Below are 18,185 nucleotides of genomic sequence, written 5' to 3'. Positions count from 1 at the left end.
TATGAGCAATACTTCGGCCGGTAAATATGAGGTACACTGACGAATGTTGCTTCGTCGTATCTAACCTATCATTAGCTTCCAGGAAAAATTCAAACTTCGGGAATTGGCAAAATTCGTTGGGGCGGAAATAAAAGACCGTCACACAATTATTAAGAAATGGCCGTACAGGCTAAAACTCAAGCCTAAGCAGCCAGGGGCTCAACAGGAGTTCGAGCTGACCCTCGCGAGCGGTCTGTCAACCAAAGAGCGTTATATGGAGTGGGGGAGAGCGTAGCCAATAAAGTACTTGCCACGATCAATCGGGCGCGTGACCTATACCGAACTTTCCATCGGCGGCCAATTTCGACGATGCTTCTGCGTTAGTGTTTCTTGTGGTTCTACAGTAATACGAAAGAGGAGGATGGTCTAAAGTGCAACGAGATTTGGGGAAGCCCAAAATATGGGAGTTGTGGACCAAAACACGTTCTTGGTGAGATTGCGTACCATTAGGTCTTGGTGGTGATAACTGCCCGTGGCTGTCCCAAAAATTGGTAGGCAGTTCCATTTTGGGGAATGCACAAATATGTCACATCCGGGCCAAATTTGGTACTTAAGCTGATTTAAATCCTCAATTCATAAACTTATATTTATATTACGGACGCTTCAACTACCAGGCTTCCAACAGGGTAAACTAAACCTAAACTGCTATCATACTCAGAAACACTCTGAATATTACAGCTATTATCCAGTATACTTGCATTTTACCTGTTCAAATGGCAGTCATACAACCAAGGGCCGTAGATCCAGCCGTCTTTTACCATCGTACCCTTTTCAATGTTTCCGGCCTGGTCGCCATCATTACGGGCGCTGGGAGTAGTATAGGTCGCCCTATCACCCTAACCATGGCCCTTGATGGCAACGCGCGCTTTTACCTTCTTGGCCGCCGTTTTGGCAAACTCAAACAAAGCGCTGCTTCGTTTAAACCTGCCCACGCCGTTATCAGGGTCACAACTATTTTGCAGGTCGACATGCCGCAAAAGAACCAGTTCGTCGCCACCGCCGCACGCATTACCGCTGAGACGGGCTTTGTGCAGCTCTTTGTCGCCAATGCTGGAGTTTTAGAGCCCAAGCCACTCGGTTATCTGGGTTGGTTTTCTGATATTCACAATTTGCGTGTCGATGGGTTTAATCATCGGTCAAAGGCCAGAATAGTCAGGCAATTGTCATTGCATGTAGCTCCGTATCTTTATTTAAAAATGGACCTGGCCGTTGGGAGGATGCGACCGTTTTCGTAAACTCTTTTAGATCAATACTTAGTTGTATCTTTATCCTTGCAGAAATATAATTGTTCGTGCGCATCCTGCATCCATTCAAGGCGCTGCTCATCCGTCAAATCCTGTAGAGCAATGTAGCTATCAGAACAGGACATCCTGCAATGGTGGTTTTGACATGAGATAATGCTAGTTAGCGTATTCGCAGGGATAAGAAGCCTCAGATAGTTCAAAACCCCTAAAGCCAGATTACCGTATTTCTGCATCACGGGCATCAATTGCTTGAAGAACTTTTCCTCTACCCTCAAGACCGCGATAAGGCGACCGACTGGGCGTGCGTTCGAGGCAGAGCTACCGATATTCTTTCCGACTTCGAAGACAACTCGATCGAGGACTGTATCACGCCGCGGTTCGAAGCAACCTAGGAATTCATCAACTTGCTTTACGACTTGTACGAAAGCCTGCCGAAAAGGTCCATATTTGTTGGAAACCACTGTTTTTGTACTTTTTTTCCTTTAAATATAACGAGAGGAGGCAGGGCAACGCCCACAGCCGATATACATTCGAGTATACTCGTACAACCCCGCGTTCCGGGCTCTTTTCGCTGTAACGGCCGGATCCCGTTAAGGCCTGATACCAAGCCATTAGAACCTTTACCTTCCGTTATACCGGTTTCGTCCATATTCCACCAATTTCCCGGTTTAATATCGTTGATAACGGGATTGGTAATATAAAGCCACCAAGATTCAATTACCTCCGTAGTAGCGCCATTAACCCGGGCGTTATTTATTCGACGGGGCCTTTGGGTTTTGAGGACTGGATAGCGAGCCAAAAACCGGGCTATCCAACATTTTCCAAGGCCCTTTGTTTCTCCAGAAGCTTGAAGGATTCGTTCCGCAAAAAAAGTAATTCCTGATGCGTTTGCGGTAGCCCTAAAGCGGTTTGGGCTAATACCCAATCAGCTAAATGTTTTTCCTGCTCCGGCGAAAGCTTTTGGAACGGTTTTTGAGCTTGTTTATAAGATTGTGAACCTTTTAAATCAATGTTGAAGTGTACATCTAGAGATGCCCCATTTTCGGGGGGTTTTGTGGATTGATTGGCCATTTTACATGTCAGAAATAGCGGTAAGAAGCTGGTTTTCAGTATATTGTTTCATTGGGAGCTTAAGAAAAAGAGTGAAAAAATTGAATCCAAAAGTGAAAAGTTCGTGGAGATATTTATAAAAAACGATACGAGGTGAAAGTGGCTGAGTAGATATTTTTAGGGGCCCATTTGCGGGGNGGGGGGCATCAGGGGGTGGCTCACGTTAGACTCTGGGGGCAATCGGTTGAATATAAGTGCAGGGGCCGCACGCGATTTCGACGGATAAGACAAGGGAAGCGTAGTTTCCGAGACGCTTTTCGACGGACTTTCTTCGGTGTCGTCGGGCCTGCTGTGTAGCAAGAAGCGACCAGCCACAGGTAAGGCACCATGACCCGAAGGCTGTTGATCGACAGTGCGAAACCGTCTTCTTGGAGCAGCGGTCAGGCCGGCCTCATCACGGATACACTGTTTTCGCGAAAGCGAGACGTCATCATTTTGCGCGAGCACTTTTTGTCTATGCAATAATAAGGTTTGTCGGAATTTCTCTAACATTGTCGCTGGAGGACGTCCACCTGCCGGATTTCTTATGTGCGCGGGGCGTAAGTTCGTTACTGGAAAGCCTGTTGATGGAGGGTTACATGGTAGATGAAAGCGATGAGTGTAGGAAATATCGTATGTACAAAGACCTAACCGCATGTATACCTTGCCGTGTTTGGTGGTAACGCGGGTGAGGGGAGATTAATGCAATGAAACAGACCCCTTTTTTGGTTTTTTTTAGCATTTAACGTCCAGAATCCAATTGGTTGGTACGGTATGTTGTTAGCTTTTTTACTTGGTGTTGTCGACACCAATACCTATTACCAATATAGATACCTTCAATTTTCGTGCAATTCTCCACTTTCAAAACTGACAAAACACGGACTGGTCTCGCCAGCGCTCAAACCTCACTGTCGTCTCAACTCAACTCACCAAAAAACCTCGCTAGTACTATCGAGATGTTAATAACTACAGCAGTGACCACGCTGCCTTCGCCCGCGTGCAAAACCATCTATTGTACCCAATGCAATTGCAAGTTTGGCAACACTAAGGACCTGCAGAACCACATCCAGGACTTTTTCTCGCATCGTGCCGCCGCATTATCATTCAATTGCGAAATTTGCAAGAAGGCATTTAAAAGCGAGAAGGCGCTGCAGCAGCACACCCGAAGCTCTCCCCGCTCGCATTCGTCTTTGTTCAACTGCCGCATCTGCGATCGGTCCTTCAACAGCGAAAAGTTTCTGCAGCAGCATATTCGTGACTCTCAAGCGCACGCTGCATCTTTCGACTGCGTTGTCTGTAATCGAGAATTCAACAGCAACGAAGCTCTGTAACAGCACTTTCTCAACTCTATAACCCACCACCGGCGGCAGCAGCAACCTCGGACCCCGCTCGACCAGTTTTTTCTTTCGTTTAAAACCTTTAAACACGACCTTTCCGAACCGCCGGCCGCGTTTTTTAACCGCTTACGGAGGCACTAAGGCTGGCGTAGGGGCGATGCCGATTCTGATGACGCCTGGGACAGATACCAAACCGCGCTTGAGAGCGAGCTTCGCATGTGGTACGATTCGGGAAACTCGCTAGCCGCGTGGCACGCTCTCTGCCGCGCCATTGGCGTCGACCCACTGCCGCAAACATGCGAAATGTGCGAGAGGGTGAGTGACGTCTGTAGAAATCTCACCAAAAGAAAAAAAGAAAAAAAGGAAAACAGTAGTGCTAGGGATGAGTTTATGCTGAAATTCCTTCTTGGAAAAATCACAGGCCGTGCGAAGCATCTATGTCAATATTGTCGACTTGATCGAATGGGCACGGGCGCAGCGTGGGCACGACGTGCAGCCGGTCCAAACTTTTGCAAGCCTGGAGGATCTGCGATCTTACACGATTGAAACGAAGAAGATATACCATAATCGGCTTGAGAATCTGGATGAAGACAATGTCGTTTTGAGGCATCTGCTCCGGCGCATTTTCAGATAGAGGGATAACGTAATAAAAGATTTTGACGCCAAAGATTCTTTTTACGATTTTCCAAAAATCCTACATCCAGCTTTTCGACCTTTTTTTTTCTTTGCGAGTTTGTATAATTTTCAAGAATAGCGCTTCGACCTTTGTAAACTTTCCTTGTCCTTATGCATATTAGCCGCCGTTTTAAAGCAATATTGCCAAATCCTTCAGTGGTTGATCGCCTTGAGGGCGGTGGTTTACTGCCTTTTTGATATGAGCGAATAGCCTCTGGCATATAGACCTGGCGGAACACGCGTTTATCGTGTACCGCAACGGCGAAGTTACCGCCCAAGGTTCAGCAGCCTTGGGCGGGCCATGCCACGTCTTTAACGCCGAAACGGTCGGGGCATTGCGCGGCTTAGAGGCAGCCGCTGCGAAACCAGGAGACATAATATAGGCATGCGTGGACAGCGCCTCCGTTATTTGGGGCCTGAGAGGATTTGTGTCGCTGTCGTCGCAATGGGCCTATATCCGATTCCACGAACTCGTGGAGGAGCTGAAGGATAAAGGCGTTAGCGTCCGCATACGATGGTGCCCGGGGCTTGAAGGAATCGAAGGGAACGAGAAAGCAGACCGCCTAACAGACGAAGGCGCGAAAGGACCCGCGGACACCGACCTCCGCACGCAAGGCGCAACCGTTAGCGGCATTCGATCCGAACTTCGGAAGGCAGCCCGAGAGGCCAGCGCGCGATGTTGGCAGGCCAGGAAAAGGTAAGATGCATATGACCGGTGGAAATTGGAATATAACCCAACGAAGGAACCAAACGAACTTTGTTAACCCATTTTGGGGCATTACCAAGCTATGCGGACAGGATACGGGGACTTCCGAAGTTACCACGACCGGTTTGCTCACCAGGGCGCAAAAACGCAATGCCCTTGTTGCGATAACTCCACAGCATCAGATCACTTGGTCCATTGCCCAAACAGTGTCAAACTATGGAAAAAGTGGCCCGACGGCCCGACTCAGCGGCCAAACACGCAGAACAGACCAGACAAGAGTACCTATACAAGATATTGGGGAATCCGCGGCCTTCGGGGAGTTCGCAGCCATTACTGGCCATTTTACCCTCCCTCCGCGCTGAAAGCGCATCGAACCCGCCCTAGTGAACACCCCCGCGCGCAACGGTGCGCACGAATAGACGGCGGAAGGCGCCGCAGGCTGGTCATACCTCTGCAGGAATATAAGTTGCAGGGCCGTAGCAGGCACCCACCCCTACATCGCCCCGGGCCCGGCCCGTGACGATCGATCCGCTATATAGACTTATGTAGACTTAGATAGCGCGCCGTGGTGCTCCAACTACTACTACTACTACTACTACTACTACTACTACTACATTTTGGTAATCCAAGCAAATTCGCATCTGCCATTGTACGCGAATCTCTCCCGTTGCTTAGCCCAGTTCAAAGCATGGGATTTGTCGCTAAATAGTGATAAAAAGCAACTAGGACGACCCGGGCACCATTCGAAATGGCGTTTAAGGGCGCCGGTAAGATTAGCCTTATTGGGAAACTGGCGAGTACTGTCAACAGCAACGTCGCCACTTTTGTCCAGATGCGATTAAATATTGGCATGGCGTACGCGCCAAAGAATTTGAGGTGGCGAGGTGCATATGTACGATATTAAGTCAAACTCGTTCACCATTTTCGCAAGTGGTTAATTGGGAAAAAAGGAACTGACGCGTGTTTTAAGCGAGCAACTTGGCTGTAAGAAGTACACTGACAGTCTTATATGCTACCTTGGTATTTTATTAAGACCGTCTGATAAAATTTTGACTTTCTTAACACTTGAGCGGGGTTAACCCATGTTTCACCGAGGCGAATACGCGTTTTTGAAAGTGTTGAAAAGCCCACGTATGAAAAAACTATTAGGTTTATTCTTTTTAGCTTTGATTGATGTTGGAAAACATGAATAAAACTAAATAAATAAAACGTTATGGTATAGAGGGCACGCATTGTACCAAGCGAGGAGGGGTTGGCGAAGCGGCCACCAGCACACAAATGCAGCTACCCCTCTTTTTCCACCCAAGCCATCGTCTGGCGACAGCCTAGCGGCATTCCACCAAAAACGGTCCATTCGTAGTTAGCCTCCTACCCTCCACTTTATTTCGCTCCGCATTCTGCCGCCTTACAGATAACGTGCCGCGGGGGGCCTCCCGCATCATAATGGACACCCTTCTGACTGGGATAAGCGATTCAAAATGGCTTAACTCTATGTAGGGCTGTAATGGCGAACTACCAAATCATGGTGGCATTTCTGCGAAGGTGCAAGCTTTTTTTGACAGGAACTCACCACCACCGTCAAACATACCAAATGCAGGAGCTCTCCATTAGCGGGGCGAGGAGCAAGCGCGCAATCCGATTAATAATGCCGGTTTTTGGGGGTTTTTAGCCGCGCTCCTGTTGGGGTCCGTCCAGCTAAACACCCTGCGATCTTGACTTTTCCATCCGGAGCTCGTCCAGGAGACTAATGACTTTTCATCGGCTTCGACGCGTGTACCGCTGTTTGGTTTCTCACTCTTCTCCCCCCCGTATCTAGGTCACATAAATATCCAGCCTAGCAAAGCTGTAAACGAAATTATATCCCCAGTAACTGCGATGCTCATGCTTGTAAATCCCTGCAACCATCTCTGAACAACCCTACGGTCAGCGCGAAAGAAACCTGCCAAACGGATCTTTGTTTGAACTAGCTTAATAGTGCTCTACACTACCGGATAAGGTTACTAATGCTAACTAATCTAATAGTTTTGCTCTCTATCTCTAGCCTCTAGCAGTATTCTTAACTCTTCCGCTAATACCGGCTTTTTGCATAACTCCCAGCCCTACTATTATGGCATAACGACCGTCTCAGGCGGATAACCTGCATCGTGACTTCAATTTTGGGCCTTCGGTTGAAATTGCCCCAACCAAAAACCGGCATGGTATGTCGCCCCCATAGGATAAACAATAAACGCCGTCGCTTTTCACCTTATAATTGGTTGATTTTTCTGATGGCACTTCAAAAAGGTCTGTCCTCAACTGGGTCAGGATCCTATCCGGGATGCGGCCCTCTACAATCACTTTCAACAACTTCAAAGGGCAGCATCTCGCCAACTACACAAAATACTCGATACGCAGGTCAGTAAGACTACTGTTCGTCTTATCATACCGCAGCCTCGCCCAATTATGCGTATTATTGAGTACTTCGCGGTAATCTGTGCCGAAAAGCCTGGCTGCCTCTTCGATTGCAAAACTTCTCGCTGTTTGATCAATCTCATCGTTTTTCTCCACCCAACACCTGTGTGCGAGCCGCCTTGAGGTGTCTAGCGCCTATCATAATATCCGAAGAACATGGAAACTTGTTACGTCGCGTTGCAGGTGCCGGGAAGGTTGCCTTGATGCTGCATGCTCTCCCTCATGCTTGTTTTGGTTGTTATGTTTTGGCAACCAACAACACTGCCAAGGTGGGGGTGAATTCAGCCCCAACTGCAATCTATTCCTTCGCATACTTGAAAATCTTTTCATCTATCCAGAAAAGTATCAGCCCACATCTATTTATTTGATATCTTTTTTTTGCAAAAATTGCCGCATGTTCCCTGTCAACAAAGCCCGTCCTACCCTGGCCTCATTTTCCAACCAAATCTAGACAGTGGGCAAAAGACGTTTCTAGCTTCTTTATTATACAAAAAAGGTATGTCTGTTTTCGGTAATAAGAACCTTTTGCCAGGGTGATCTCAAAGCAGGACTTTATCCAAAGTACCGCAGTAACTATCTAGCAAGCTTCTGGGTCCGAAATTATTAACTGCTATACTTCTAAAGCACATTGGCATGCAGACACGCCACTCTCACCAGGATCATTGTTTCGATCACCTAAGCCCATCGTATTCAGTTATACCATGCTCTTTCAAAAAAAAAAAAAAAAAAAAAAAAAAAAAAAAAAAAACAAAGTGACTCAATTGCGATGGAACGACAATGGAAATACTCCGGCCCGTTGGACTGAGCGTAAATCCTGGACGGGTTGTGCAACGCAGCGCCATCAAGTCTTCAGGCTCGCACGGGCCCTGTCCACCTCTTTGTCGCCAAGACATGCGGGGATGGATGTGGCGGATGACATCCGGGAAGTCTTGGCAGAATCTTTCAAGCTCCTCTCAACGACGGCAGAACCCCTATCTATTTCTAAAATAAAAGAGTTCGGGGGTTATGCAGACAGAAAATGAATGAAATCTCTTTTTTGTACAGGGTGTACGTTAGTGGTGATAGGGCGTGGTGTGTTATTACGACGGCTGGAAAATAACATTAATTAGCCAAAACGTTCCAACGAGAACACCCCCATCCGGATCTTGCATGGGCGTTTGGCCGAAAGGCAGAAGCCTAAAGGCACAGCACCGTAGGCAGGGGTCGGGTACGGGTAGGAGTTGAATGTTAAATGCACAAAAGCGCAAAACCGGCAAGGATTACTGTTACCGCTGCTCTGCAAACAGAGCCAATTGGGAAAAATGCCGTTATGGGTGATCGTAAATCTTCGCCAAAACAAAATTTACCGTGTAAAAGGCAAACTTCTCAAATTACCTGCAGCTGGGAACAGTACAGGTAGTGGATGACTCATAGGACCTTGACCATCCAGTGGAGACTTTGGCTGCCCGGATGCACCACTTGCCCTATTCGAACATGCCACCCCCTGTCACATCCTTGGTGGCAATCACAAAGGCTGCCATCTATAACATCGTTACCAACGATGCTCAACACAGCGCCCGAACGTGAAATTTTCACTCTAGGAACATCAGCTAGGATTTGGCAGACCCAAACTGCCCAGTCCCGGATCACCTATGCTATGCCGGTCACCCACCTCACATCGCCGCCAAAAAAACTGGCAAAAAAGTTGTTGAAATCATTCCGGATCCTGCAGCGCAGACAGCACAGGCAGCTCAAACATCCCCGCAGATCTCTGCATAGCAGTAACGATGGAAAGACATGGTCGCACCACCAAGCTACAAACGATTGGGAACACCTTAGTTCATATTAAAATTCCAAACAAACGTACAGACCACAACAGATTTTGCGTATCCTGATCTCAAGCTAGAGGTATAGTGAAATCGATGTTACAAGCCAGTATTCCGACCTTTTTTTAACAGAATACGTTATTTCATATAATTAGTAATAACGTTAAAATCTTTCCCAGACCATACCAAACCTTTGGAAAAAGCTAAATAGCGAGCCCTTAGGAACAAACCCAGCATAGGTAGATTGCCACCAAACTGCGAAAGAATCTAGGTTTTTATCAGCCCACAAATATTTCTAAAACAAAAATCACCAATTAGGACTTTCTTACCAACAACGGGTCCCAGTTCTGCAAAGCCAAGGGCTTCCACAACCCACGGCGCCACAAACACCAGCACGCCGACGGCAACGATAATGGCAAAACCAGCGGTCAAATACGGGTATTCGTATGGGAAATCGAAATTAAAAATTGTAGCTTTTTCGGCCTTATTAATAAATTCCTCCAAAAATGGCCCAATCGTCTGTCGGCCCTGTTTGATGAGCGCTTCTAGACCTGTGACAATTGCGTGGGCGATACGCTCAGTCCAGCCTTGGCCGCCCACCGCGTCTTTGATTTAATATCTTAATATTGCATCGTTTTTTTCGGCGGTGCGAAGGAGTTCCACGACCACGTCCGATATCTTATGGGCGGAGCGAACGGCAGAAGAGGTGCAAGGCTTCTCGTGGGCATTAAAAGGGTAATAACCATCTTTTATACTGCCAAAGCAGTTGGCGAAACGATTGAGAAATTTCATATTGCTAAAGTTACAGATTTAATTGCGTATTCGTTAACGTGAAAGCGACAGTTGCTACGTCGGGATATCGTTCAGGCTTATAAATAATTTGTCAGCCTCGCTACTAGAAACAAAAAATTGGCAGTTTTGTGAAAAACTTTTCCGGGAAAATCCATAACGGTAAGCTAACTTCCAAATAAATAATACCTTAATTCAGGACATTTTAATTTTATTTGACAACCAATCGTTTTGTAGGCTCTCGTCTTCGGAAGATGTAATTTGACCAAACTTTTTGAGAAAACATAAACGCCGTCAAAGTAAACTTATTTTCACACACAATTGTTTGCTTTCTGTATAGATTATATATATGAGATGGAGAAAAGCTTGCTGCCTCGCTACAATCTTGCCTTCGCGAATGGCGATATATATGATCGGCCAACATACTTAAAGCTATTTAAAGGTTGCTGGCGGTGCGGTAATTTTACTCTGCGGGTGCTTGATGCCGTGGGGAAGGTTAAATTTCATGTCAGCCGATGAGACCAAGGCGAGATAATTTTGAAGTTCGGCCGGTGAAAATACCTCGTCACTTATCAAGGTCCTCCACCATTCATGGGTCAGACCCACCTTTGTTAGCGATTTACACCCAAACACACCAATAAGCTTAACAGCTGAAGAATTTTCGCCCTCCGGGCGCCGGTCGTCATGGCCTCACCAGAGGTCTCAAACCGCCGCGCGCGCCCGCAGAGCACGCCGCAGGCTTTGCCGCAGGGCCAGGCCGAGTCGGGACACGTATCTCTCGACACGCGCACCGCTAACGCGCCTCAGCCGGCTGGCCGCGGAAGGTATTCCAGCCTCCCGGCCCTGGCCATCAAAACATTGCAATAGAAGTTGGAAAACGTGGAAATAGTCGGCAGCTGGTTCGAAAAGGTTTTTGCAGCCAAGCTTGAAAGTTTACAGGCCCCGGAGGACGCCGCGTTTAGGAGAATTGTTTTTGAACTTGACGACGTGATCAGCGGCTGGTTTCTCAGTCGCACCCTCCCTGAAAAAGAGCGCTCGCGCTCCCCGTCGCGTTCGCCGACCAATTCCAGCGAAAGGCGCAGCATCTTAATTACAAAAACGGGCACGGCGTCGTCGGCCTTTAAAGGCAGAGGTACGCCCATTAACAAATCGGTTATATGGGCCGAGCGAGCCGCCACGCCACCAGCGGCGGCCCCAACGCAAATTTTAACCCCGGCCACGCGCTCGTACCCGATACGTACGATGCCCGGCAATGCACCTGACAGTTCCGCAGTTTCCTCCCAATCGGGCCGGGACCGCTCCCAAGCCCCGAAACGTTTGACAGAATAACCGTCCAATCGCATCCTGATTCGCGTAAATGATAAACTGCGGATAGTGACGAGGGAGCTATACGCGGTAACGATTAAATTGGCCGAATTGGTTTTAGTACCACATAGTAAAATCCCAAACGCCAAACGTATCCCCACGGGCTGGGGTATTACGGTGGCCTTTAAGGAAATACGGCAAAAATTCCTCAGCCTTAACGTAGTTAAGGCCATTATGGACGTATTGGACGCGCGGGAAGTTATTGTCCCGACAACCTGGCACATATACGCCGTCTTTGGAATGCCCCGAACGCTTAATTGCCTGGACGGAAGAAAGGACGTATATGAGGTAATCCAGAAGGAGATTACCGTGGCAGCAGGCCAGCAGCCAGTTAACTGGCATATTTCCAAACATGGCTACGACCTATATACGGTTAAGGGCACGTGGATAATGTCCTTTCTTCAACCCGTAAAGCCTTTTCAGCTTTTTGGAGTGTCGAAACGTGCGCGGAAGGTTGAAAAATCACGCAAAATTACACACCACCACGACGGTTGCCAGGGATATTGCGAAATACGTCGCTGCGTACGGCAAGCGCGTTACGGCATATATGGTAAAGCAAAACATGCGATAGGAAAAGCCGTGCAAGGCAGCCCCCAAATGCGTCAATTGCCACGGCCATTTCCCATCCGGATATGAGAACTGCCCTGCCCGACCTTTAATGGTAAATGGGAAACTTGAACGACTTTCACAGCGTAAACTAAAGGGGATTCGCAGAATCGGACGTGCCAACCGTGCCGCGATTATTAACGACCGGGCTGAGGCGGCCCGCCGAGAGCCAGCACCTGCAATCCCGGTCCTAAACACCTTATCGCAGCATTCGCAAACTTCGAGCTCCCGATCGAGCATTTCAAATAAAAGAGCGCGGCCATGCGAGGCGGCAGGGGCGGACATCCGCAACTTCCTGCAGGCTGAACAGGAACGTGTGCACGACGAAATCGTTTGGGCAGCCGAAATGGAGGAAGACGCAGCGGCTGCCGAAATCTGCCCCGCTGATGTGACAGACTTGGAAGCAACCCATCGATTGATATGACGAAAGACTCGCTCGGCAATATGCAGCGGGAATGCCTCGACGCAATTTGGGCCAACGTAGGTAAAAAAATGGGTATACATCTGAGCCTATTGGAGTTGTGCCACCAGAGAGAAGTGGACCTGGTTAACGTCCAAGAGCCATGGTGCGGGCTAAATACGACTATACAAACGCACCCGGGCTATGATGTTTTTGCGCCAGTGGACGAATGGCACGCAAACACTTACGAAGCCATGATTGGGCTCCGGCCTCGGGTGCTTACCTACGTTAAAAAGGGGGCAGCCCTAGGGGCCGCACAACGACGGTTACCGCAGGGCCAAAATACGCGGGACGTACTCTGGCTCGAAATTAACGGAATATTATTTATTAACGTATATAGGGCTCCGGGTACTAAGGCCGCGCTGAAAATGGTATGCAATACCGTGCCAAATGGACCCACGGTGCTAGGCGGCGATTTTAACGTAGCGGCTGCTGCATACCAGCCGGGCCGCGCAAACGCACGCGGAAGGGATCAACTAACGGCATGGGCGCAAGCCCAGGGGATGAGTTTTACAGGAAATATCGGCGTGCCCACCCACCGCGACGGGGGTTTACTGGATATGGTCTTTTCCAACCTCCCCAGCACAATAACTGTGGTTAACAACAGTCTTTACACAGGCTCCGACCACAAATCCCTTTATACCACGCTGCGGACGCGCGGCGCCCCCCGCCCGGAGGCGGTCAACGTTTCGGTTAGGGACGACCGGCTACCAAAGTTCGCGGAGCTACTTGCTTTTGGCATGCAAAACATACCGGACCCGGGATCCGCGGCCGATGGCTACGCATTGGACGCGTGGGTAGCTGAATTTACAACTTTATGGGAGCAAGTGACGTGGGTCGTGGGTACGCCGGCGGGAAAAAGGGGCAGCTCGGCTCCCTGGTGGACCGAAAACTGCCAGCGGCTCTGGTCCGAATTCCAGCGGGTTAAACGGAGCGCTGTAAATAGGGCAGACGCCTCTGCCGAGGAAAAAGCCTATACGAAAGGGGTGCGGGCCGCGAAGCGGGAGTACTGGAGGCACCGGATTAACCAACTGCGCGACGATAAGGATTTGTGGAACATGGTGGGCTGATTGGGAACCGGACCACGGCTCCGGTCCCCACCGCTGGTTATTAACGGCGAGCAAATGAGCGAACCTTTAGCAAAAACGGAAACACTGCAACGGGAGGTGCTTGGCCTATTCTCGGCGGAGGATAACCTGCAGGGAAACCCCTTGGAGGCCTGGTCGCCGGAAGAGGCTAAAATCCCTTGGGACACCCAGGTTAGTGCGGAAGAGGCGGAGCGCTCCTGCATTGGGGTTACGAGCACGTCCCCGGGCATCGACGGAATGACCGTCCGGCTACTCAAAGCCGGATGGGCTTCGTTGGCCGAGCCGGTGCGCAGGCTCTACCAACGTTGCCTGGAACTCGGACATTTCCCAACGCCTTGGAAGAAGGCCGAAGTCGCGATGCTACCGAAAACGGGGAAGAAAGACCGGAGCAGCGTTCGATCCTGGCGGCCTATAGCCCTCCTTTCCTGCATCGGAAAAGGCCTCGAGAGGCTCGTTGCACGCCGGATAGCTTGGGCCATACACGACAACGGGCTCCTTAGCTGCACCCACGGCGGTGCCCTACCCAAGCGATCGGCGACGGATCTGGTTTGTGCCCTCGCCCACGATATCGAGCAGGCTTTAGCTCGCGGGGAGGAAGTTACCCTTGTCGCATGCGACGTCCAAGGCGCCTTCGACGCCCTCCTCCATGGGCGATTAATACGGAAAATGCGGAGCCTCGGGTTTAGTAAAATGCTCCTCAGGTTCGTGATTAACTTTTTAAGCGGCCGCCAGGCCCGAGTCCGGCTGGAGGATACGACCACGGGCTTTAGGCGGCTTGAGTGCGGCACCCCGCAAGGGTCTCCCCTTTCCCCGATCCTATATATGCTATATTTGGCGTACCTCGTTAAAAACGGTGCGAAGTGGCGGCTGGCATACGCAGACGACGTGCTCACATGAGTTAGGGGTGCTATTCGCAGAGTTCGGGCGGCTGAAGCGCCTCGAACATACTTTTGTCTTCAATGTATCATAATGCATTGGGCCAATGCAAAAATCTGTATTTTCTTTGTCATTTACATGCTCTTTACATGCTTTCTCCATGCTTTCTCCAGTAGGGGTAGAAGTCCCCCTGCTTAAACAGTTAGCACAGCGCTGTGGGCTGTGTGGGCAGTCCCGATTTCGGTGATACTTGTGCAAAAAGAAAAAAAGAAAAGAAAAAAACCTACTATGCGGTAGTTTTAAGGCCCGCACATACACATAACGGTAGCAGGGAGGGACTTTTTTGCCTCGTCCCGTACTAGGGCCCGGGCACTGTGACGCAATAAACAATCATATTGGTGCCTGATTCTCTATGTCCCCTTTGTCTACCGCTGAATCTTCACCTTTATCAACTGCTCACCCTCTGCCTACCCTTGTTCAACAGGGCGGTTCTATTTGATTGGCAACCGTTAGGTATGCTCCATACTTTATTTGTAATTTCTTATAGGCCGGCTGGCGTTGTTTGCTGTGTGATGGTCCGCGCGAGTTTGTAGGGGCAGTCTTCAGTGCCTGCATCCCTAGACTGTGAGGCGCACGGAGGGTTCGTCTGACGGCTTGTGCCGTGAAGTATGGGTGAAAAGGCATTAAGTCTATTCCTCGTCAGAGTTTGAGTCGCTTACGATCGGTGTCCCTAACCCGGTCAGGCACGATCCGCCTCTGCCCTCCTTGTTTTCCCCCTGTGTAAATAAAGAAGATAGAACGCGCGCCGAGATACACCTCAGGAGGTTGCTAACGGCCGGCTAACAAGCCGGGCCGAGCCCGGCGTTAAATAATAATAATACTACTACTACTACTACTACTAAATGCATAAAGTGCTCAAAAGGCTTTTGATAAAATTGTGAGAGCTAAATGCCTCCAAATATTCGACGTTAAAAATAGGGAGTTGGTTCTCGTACCTTTTGGTGTAGCCCTTCAAATTTGGCGGTCCCTGGGCATTTTGCCCTCACTAAATCCCGGAAGGTGTTAGAAGGGTGCGGCTGGGGATCACCGATAGTAACAACGTTCGAAAACTGGGCATGTTAATTTATTAGGCATATGATGAAAAGCGTGTAAAGGTAATTAGGCTTTAGTAGCAAAGTAAACAGCGCATCATGTTATTTGGAAATCTTTAAGAAACGGATTTATCATTTTATTCGTGATGTTTGGCTCATAACATCCTTAACATAGGTCATTTCGGAGAAACCAGCAGCCTCGACAAGCAAAGCGCCATTGTCGCCACCATAAATATCCGAAATATGGCGAGTCCAATTATACCTACCAATAATTGCAACCTTTTCATCCGACTTTAAACATTTGAGGCATTGAATTTCAGACTTTAAACATATCCCGATGCTTCCTCCCTAGGTGTTTGGAAAAGCACCTCCCAGGTTCCATCGTCATTTTGCAAAAAAGGCATAAGGTTAATTTGCCCGCATAAATCTCCAGTCGGCCCTTATCCGAAAACTTTCTCTTCTTTTCGATCTGTTGCGTATTATTCACCTCTTTTTTTTCCGCTGATTGACGCTAGTTTCTTTTCCGCTTCCGGATGCATCCGTCTGTTGGAAGCGCCGGGGCGTGAAGCTCACCGTAAAATCTCTGGACATGATTGCTCCACTTTGAAGTCCCATCCCGTCCGGATTTTTGAAAACAATAAACATTGCGTAGAATTGTTTCCAGTCAGCCTAGCATATCGTTTCAGTTGATCTGCTACCTCCCTAGAACTTTTGGGGGTTTTCCAGTCGATTAATAAGCTGTTTTGGGTCGCCCGATTCAGATTGCCGGGTTTTAGGTGAGGTGGAGCTAGTTATGGTTGGCAGTCGCCTAGACACGCCATTCCGCAACAGCGGTAAAGGGGTTATCTTTACCAACTTCCAATTACTTATTTAGCATGTTATTTTAATGCGCATATTAGTAGTCCATGGGTCCTTTTTATGCAGTGATCTAAATATATAGAGAAGGGTATAGCTTATTAATCTATTGCTTATAATAATTGTATATAAATAAAGAAGGGCATAACTTATTAATGCATGAATTATATTAATTATATATAATTAGAAAACATATTATGCCCATAAATTAGCAGATCGCATTATTAAAGTTAACATTACTTTATTTGGCAATTTTGTACAATGATTCGTGTACACCAACGGAGGAAGGGAAGGAAATTATCAAATCAGAGCATTTACTGTTTTATTAAAATTATAAAAGCTGTATATAATCCCCCTTCTTTGCCGTGAAAATTCACAATTCACAACACTATCTCAACTAAATATTTATTCCGGTCTTCCGAATTTTAACTCTACACCTCGCTCACCATTTACACAAGCTGTTTTACTTTTCGGTTTTCATAAGTTACTCTTCACCTAAAATTATTTATTCATTTCTTCGCTCCGTCTCCAACAATGCGTTTTATTACCGTTATTTTCCCTCTGCTTTTTACCGGCGCAATGGCCGTTCCAGGTCGGGATAAGAAGAAATCTAACGAAAAGCCTCAATATGATCCCACTGAAGGTGGAAAATATCGAGTTTTTGGAGAGGGAGTTCAACAAGCGTCAGCTCCCGTAAATGTACCCTACCATCTTTCGGCAGGTGCTGCCGAAAGGCCTTACCCTGGGTATGTGCCAGCAGGGGAGAAAGTGGGTCAATATGACAGCTTGACCTCACTTGAAGAGGGAATTAAAAGGGCGGGTGATTACATGTGGGGAGACTTACCCAACACTCGCTACGGGCAGTGAAAACTACGGAAAGCGCTCAGGACTTTCAAATACTGTTATTTTCAGTGGACTAAAATAGCTGCAAAACCCGAACTAAATTTCAAATGGAAATAGCTCTGACAAATAACATGCTATTTTCTTCATTTCGTTATTAGTCCGACGCAACGCCAATGCCTTGACAATCCCGATAGCTGTCACGGCCAGGCATACATTGGAGAACCTCAGTGTATTAGGCGCTATCGACGAAAATTCTAAACTGAAGAGAAGAGAGAAATTACAATCGACGACGCGCTCAAGAGACGCGCTTAAATCCGGAGGTAGTGGATCCTTGTCCGATCCCTGGCTCGGTGTGGAGCCGAGTCGTGATTCTGAGGGTAGGTCTAGGGGCCTGATCCTCACATTTCGATTGTAAAATATATTAATATTTATTTAAATTTACCTATCCCGTTATTTAATAGGTTATATTGTATAATATTATAACCAAAATTTATAATTGTAGATATATATTATATGTTACCCTCCACGCGCAAAAGATTTTGAATTTTAACTAAAATAAAAATATTACTAAAAAAAAACACGAAAAATTCCAAAATTTATTAAAAAACCAACGTGCAAACCGTTTATTTATACAATTTGTATTCAATTAATTATAACGGAGTGTCGGTCGCCGAATTGGCGAAATCACCTCCACTTGCGCCGAAAATCGACAAGTTGTCCTCAGACCTGAACCAGAGTGATCTTTGTGTGGACCCACAGGTACAAAGCAAAGCCACGAATTGAGCCACGGCTTAATTAGTGGAGCTCGCGTTCAGGGATGAGCCCTGAGACTAGGCGACCATGGCATCCAATAACAAGACCGAGTG

The 18,185-nt window shown here is 48.0% G+C and overlaps 2 protein-coding genes across 2 annotated transcripts; one reads left to right on the top strand and one right to left on the bottom strand.

The window, feature by feature from the left end:
* Window positions 1-3,134: 3,134 nt before the first annotated feature.
* PgNI_02738 (uncharacterized protein) lies at window positions 3,135-5,677 on the top strand. Its single transcript, XM_031122796.1, has 3 exons — window positions 3,135-4,024; window positions 4,131-5,081; window positions 5,171-5,677. Exons 1-2 carry the CDS (start codon window positions 3,926-3,928, stop codon window positions 4,341-4,343), a joined length of 312 nt encoding a protein of 103 aa, XP_030984892.1. The 5' UTR covers window positions 3,135-3,925; the 3' UTR covers window positions 4,344-5,081; window positions 5,171-5,677.
* A 3,832-nt stretch (window positions 5,678-9,509) lies between these two features.
* PgNI_02737 (uncharacterized protein) lies at window positions 9,510-10,138 on the bottom strand (the record flags this gene model as incomplete). Its single annotated transcript, XM_031122795.1, has 3 exons — window positions 9,510-9,601; window positions 9,676-9,951; window positions 10,090-10,138. 3 exons carry the CDS (start codon window positions 10,136-10,138, stop codon window positions 9,510-9,512), a joined length of 417 nt encoding a protein of 138 aa, XP_030984887.1.
* Between the last annotated feature and the right edge of the window lie 8,047 nt (window positions 10,139-18,185).

This window comes from Pyricularia grisea (genome assembly GCF_004355905.1).
Source record: "Pyricularia grisea strain NI907 chromosome Unknown Pyricularia_grisea_NI907_Scaffold_2, whole genome shotgun sequence".
Classification (NCBI taxonomy): Eukaryota; Fungi; Ascomycota; class Sordariomycetes; order Magnaporthales; family Pyriculariaceae; genus Pyricularia; species Pyricularia grisea.
Note: the sequence above shows the minus strand (reverse complement) of the source record. Positions and strands in the feature narration are given on the sequence as shown.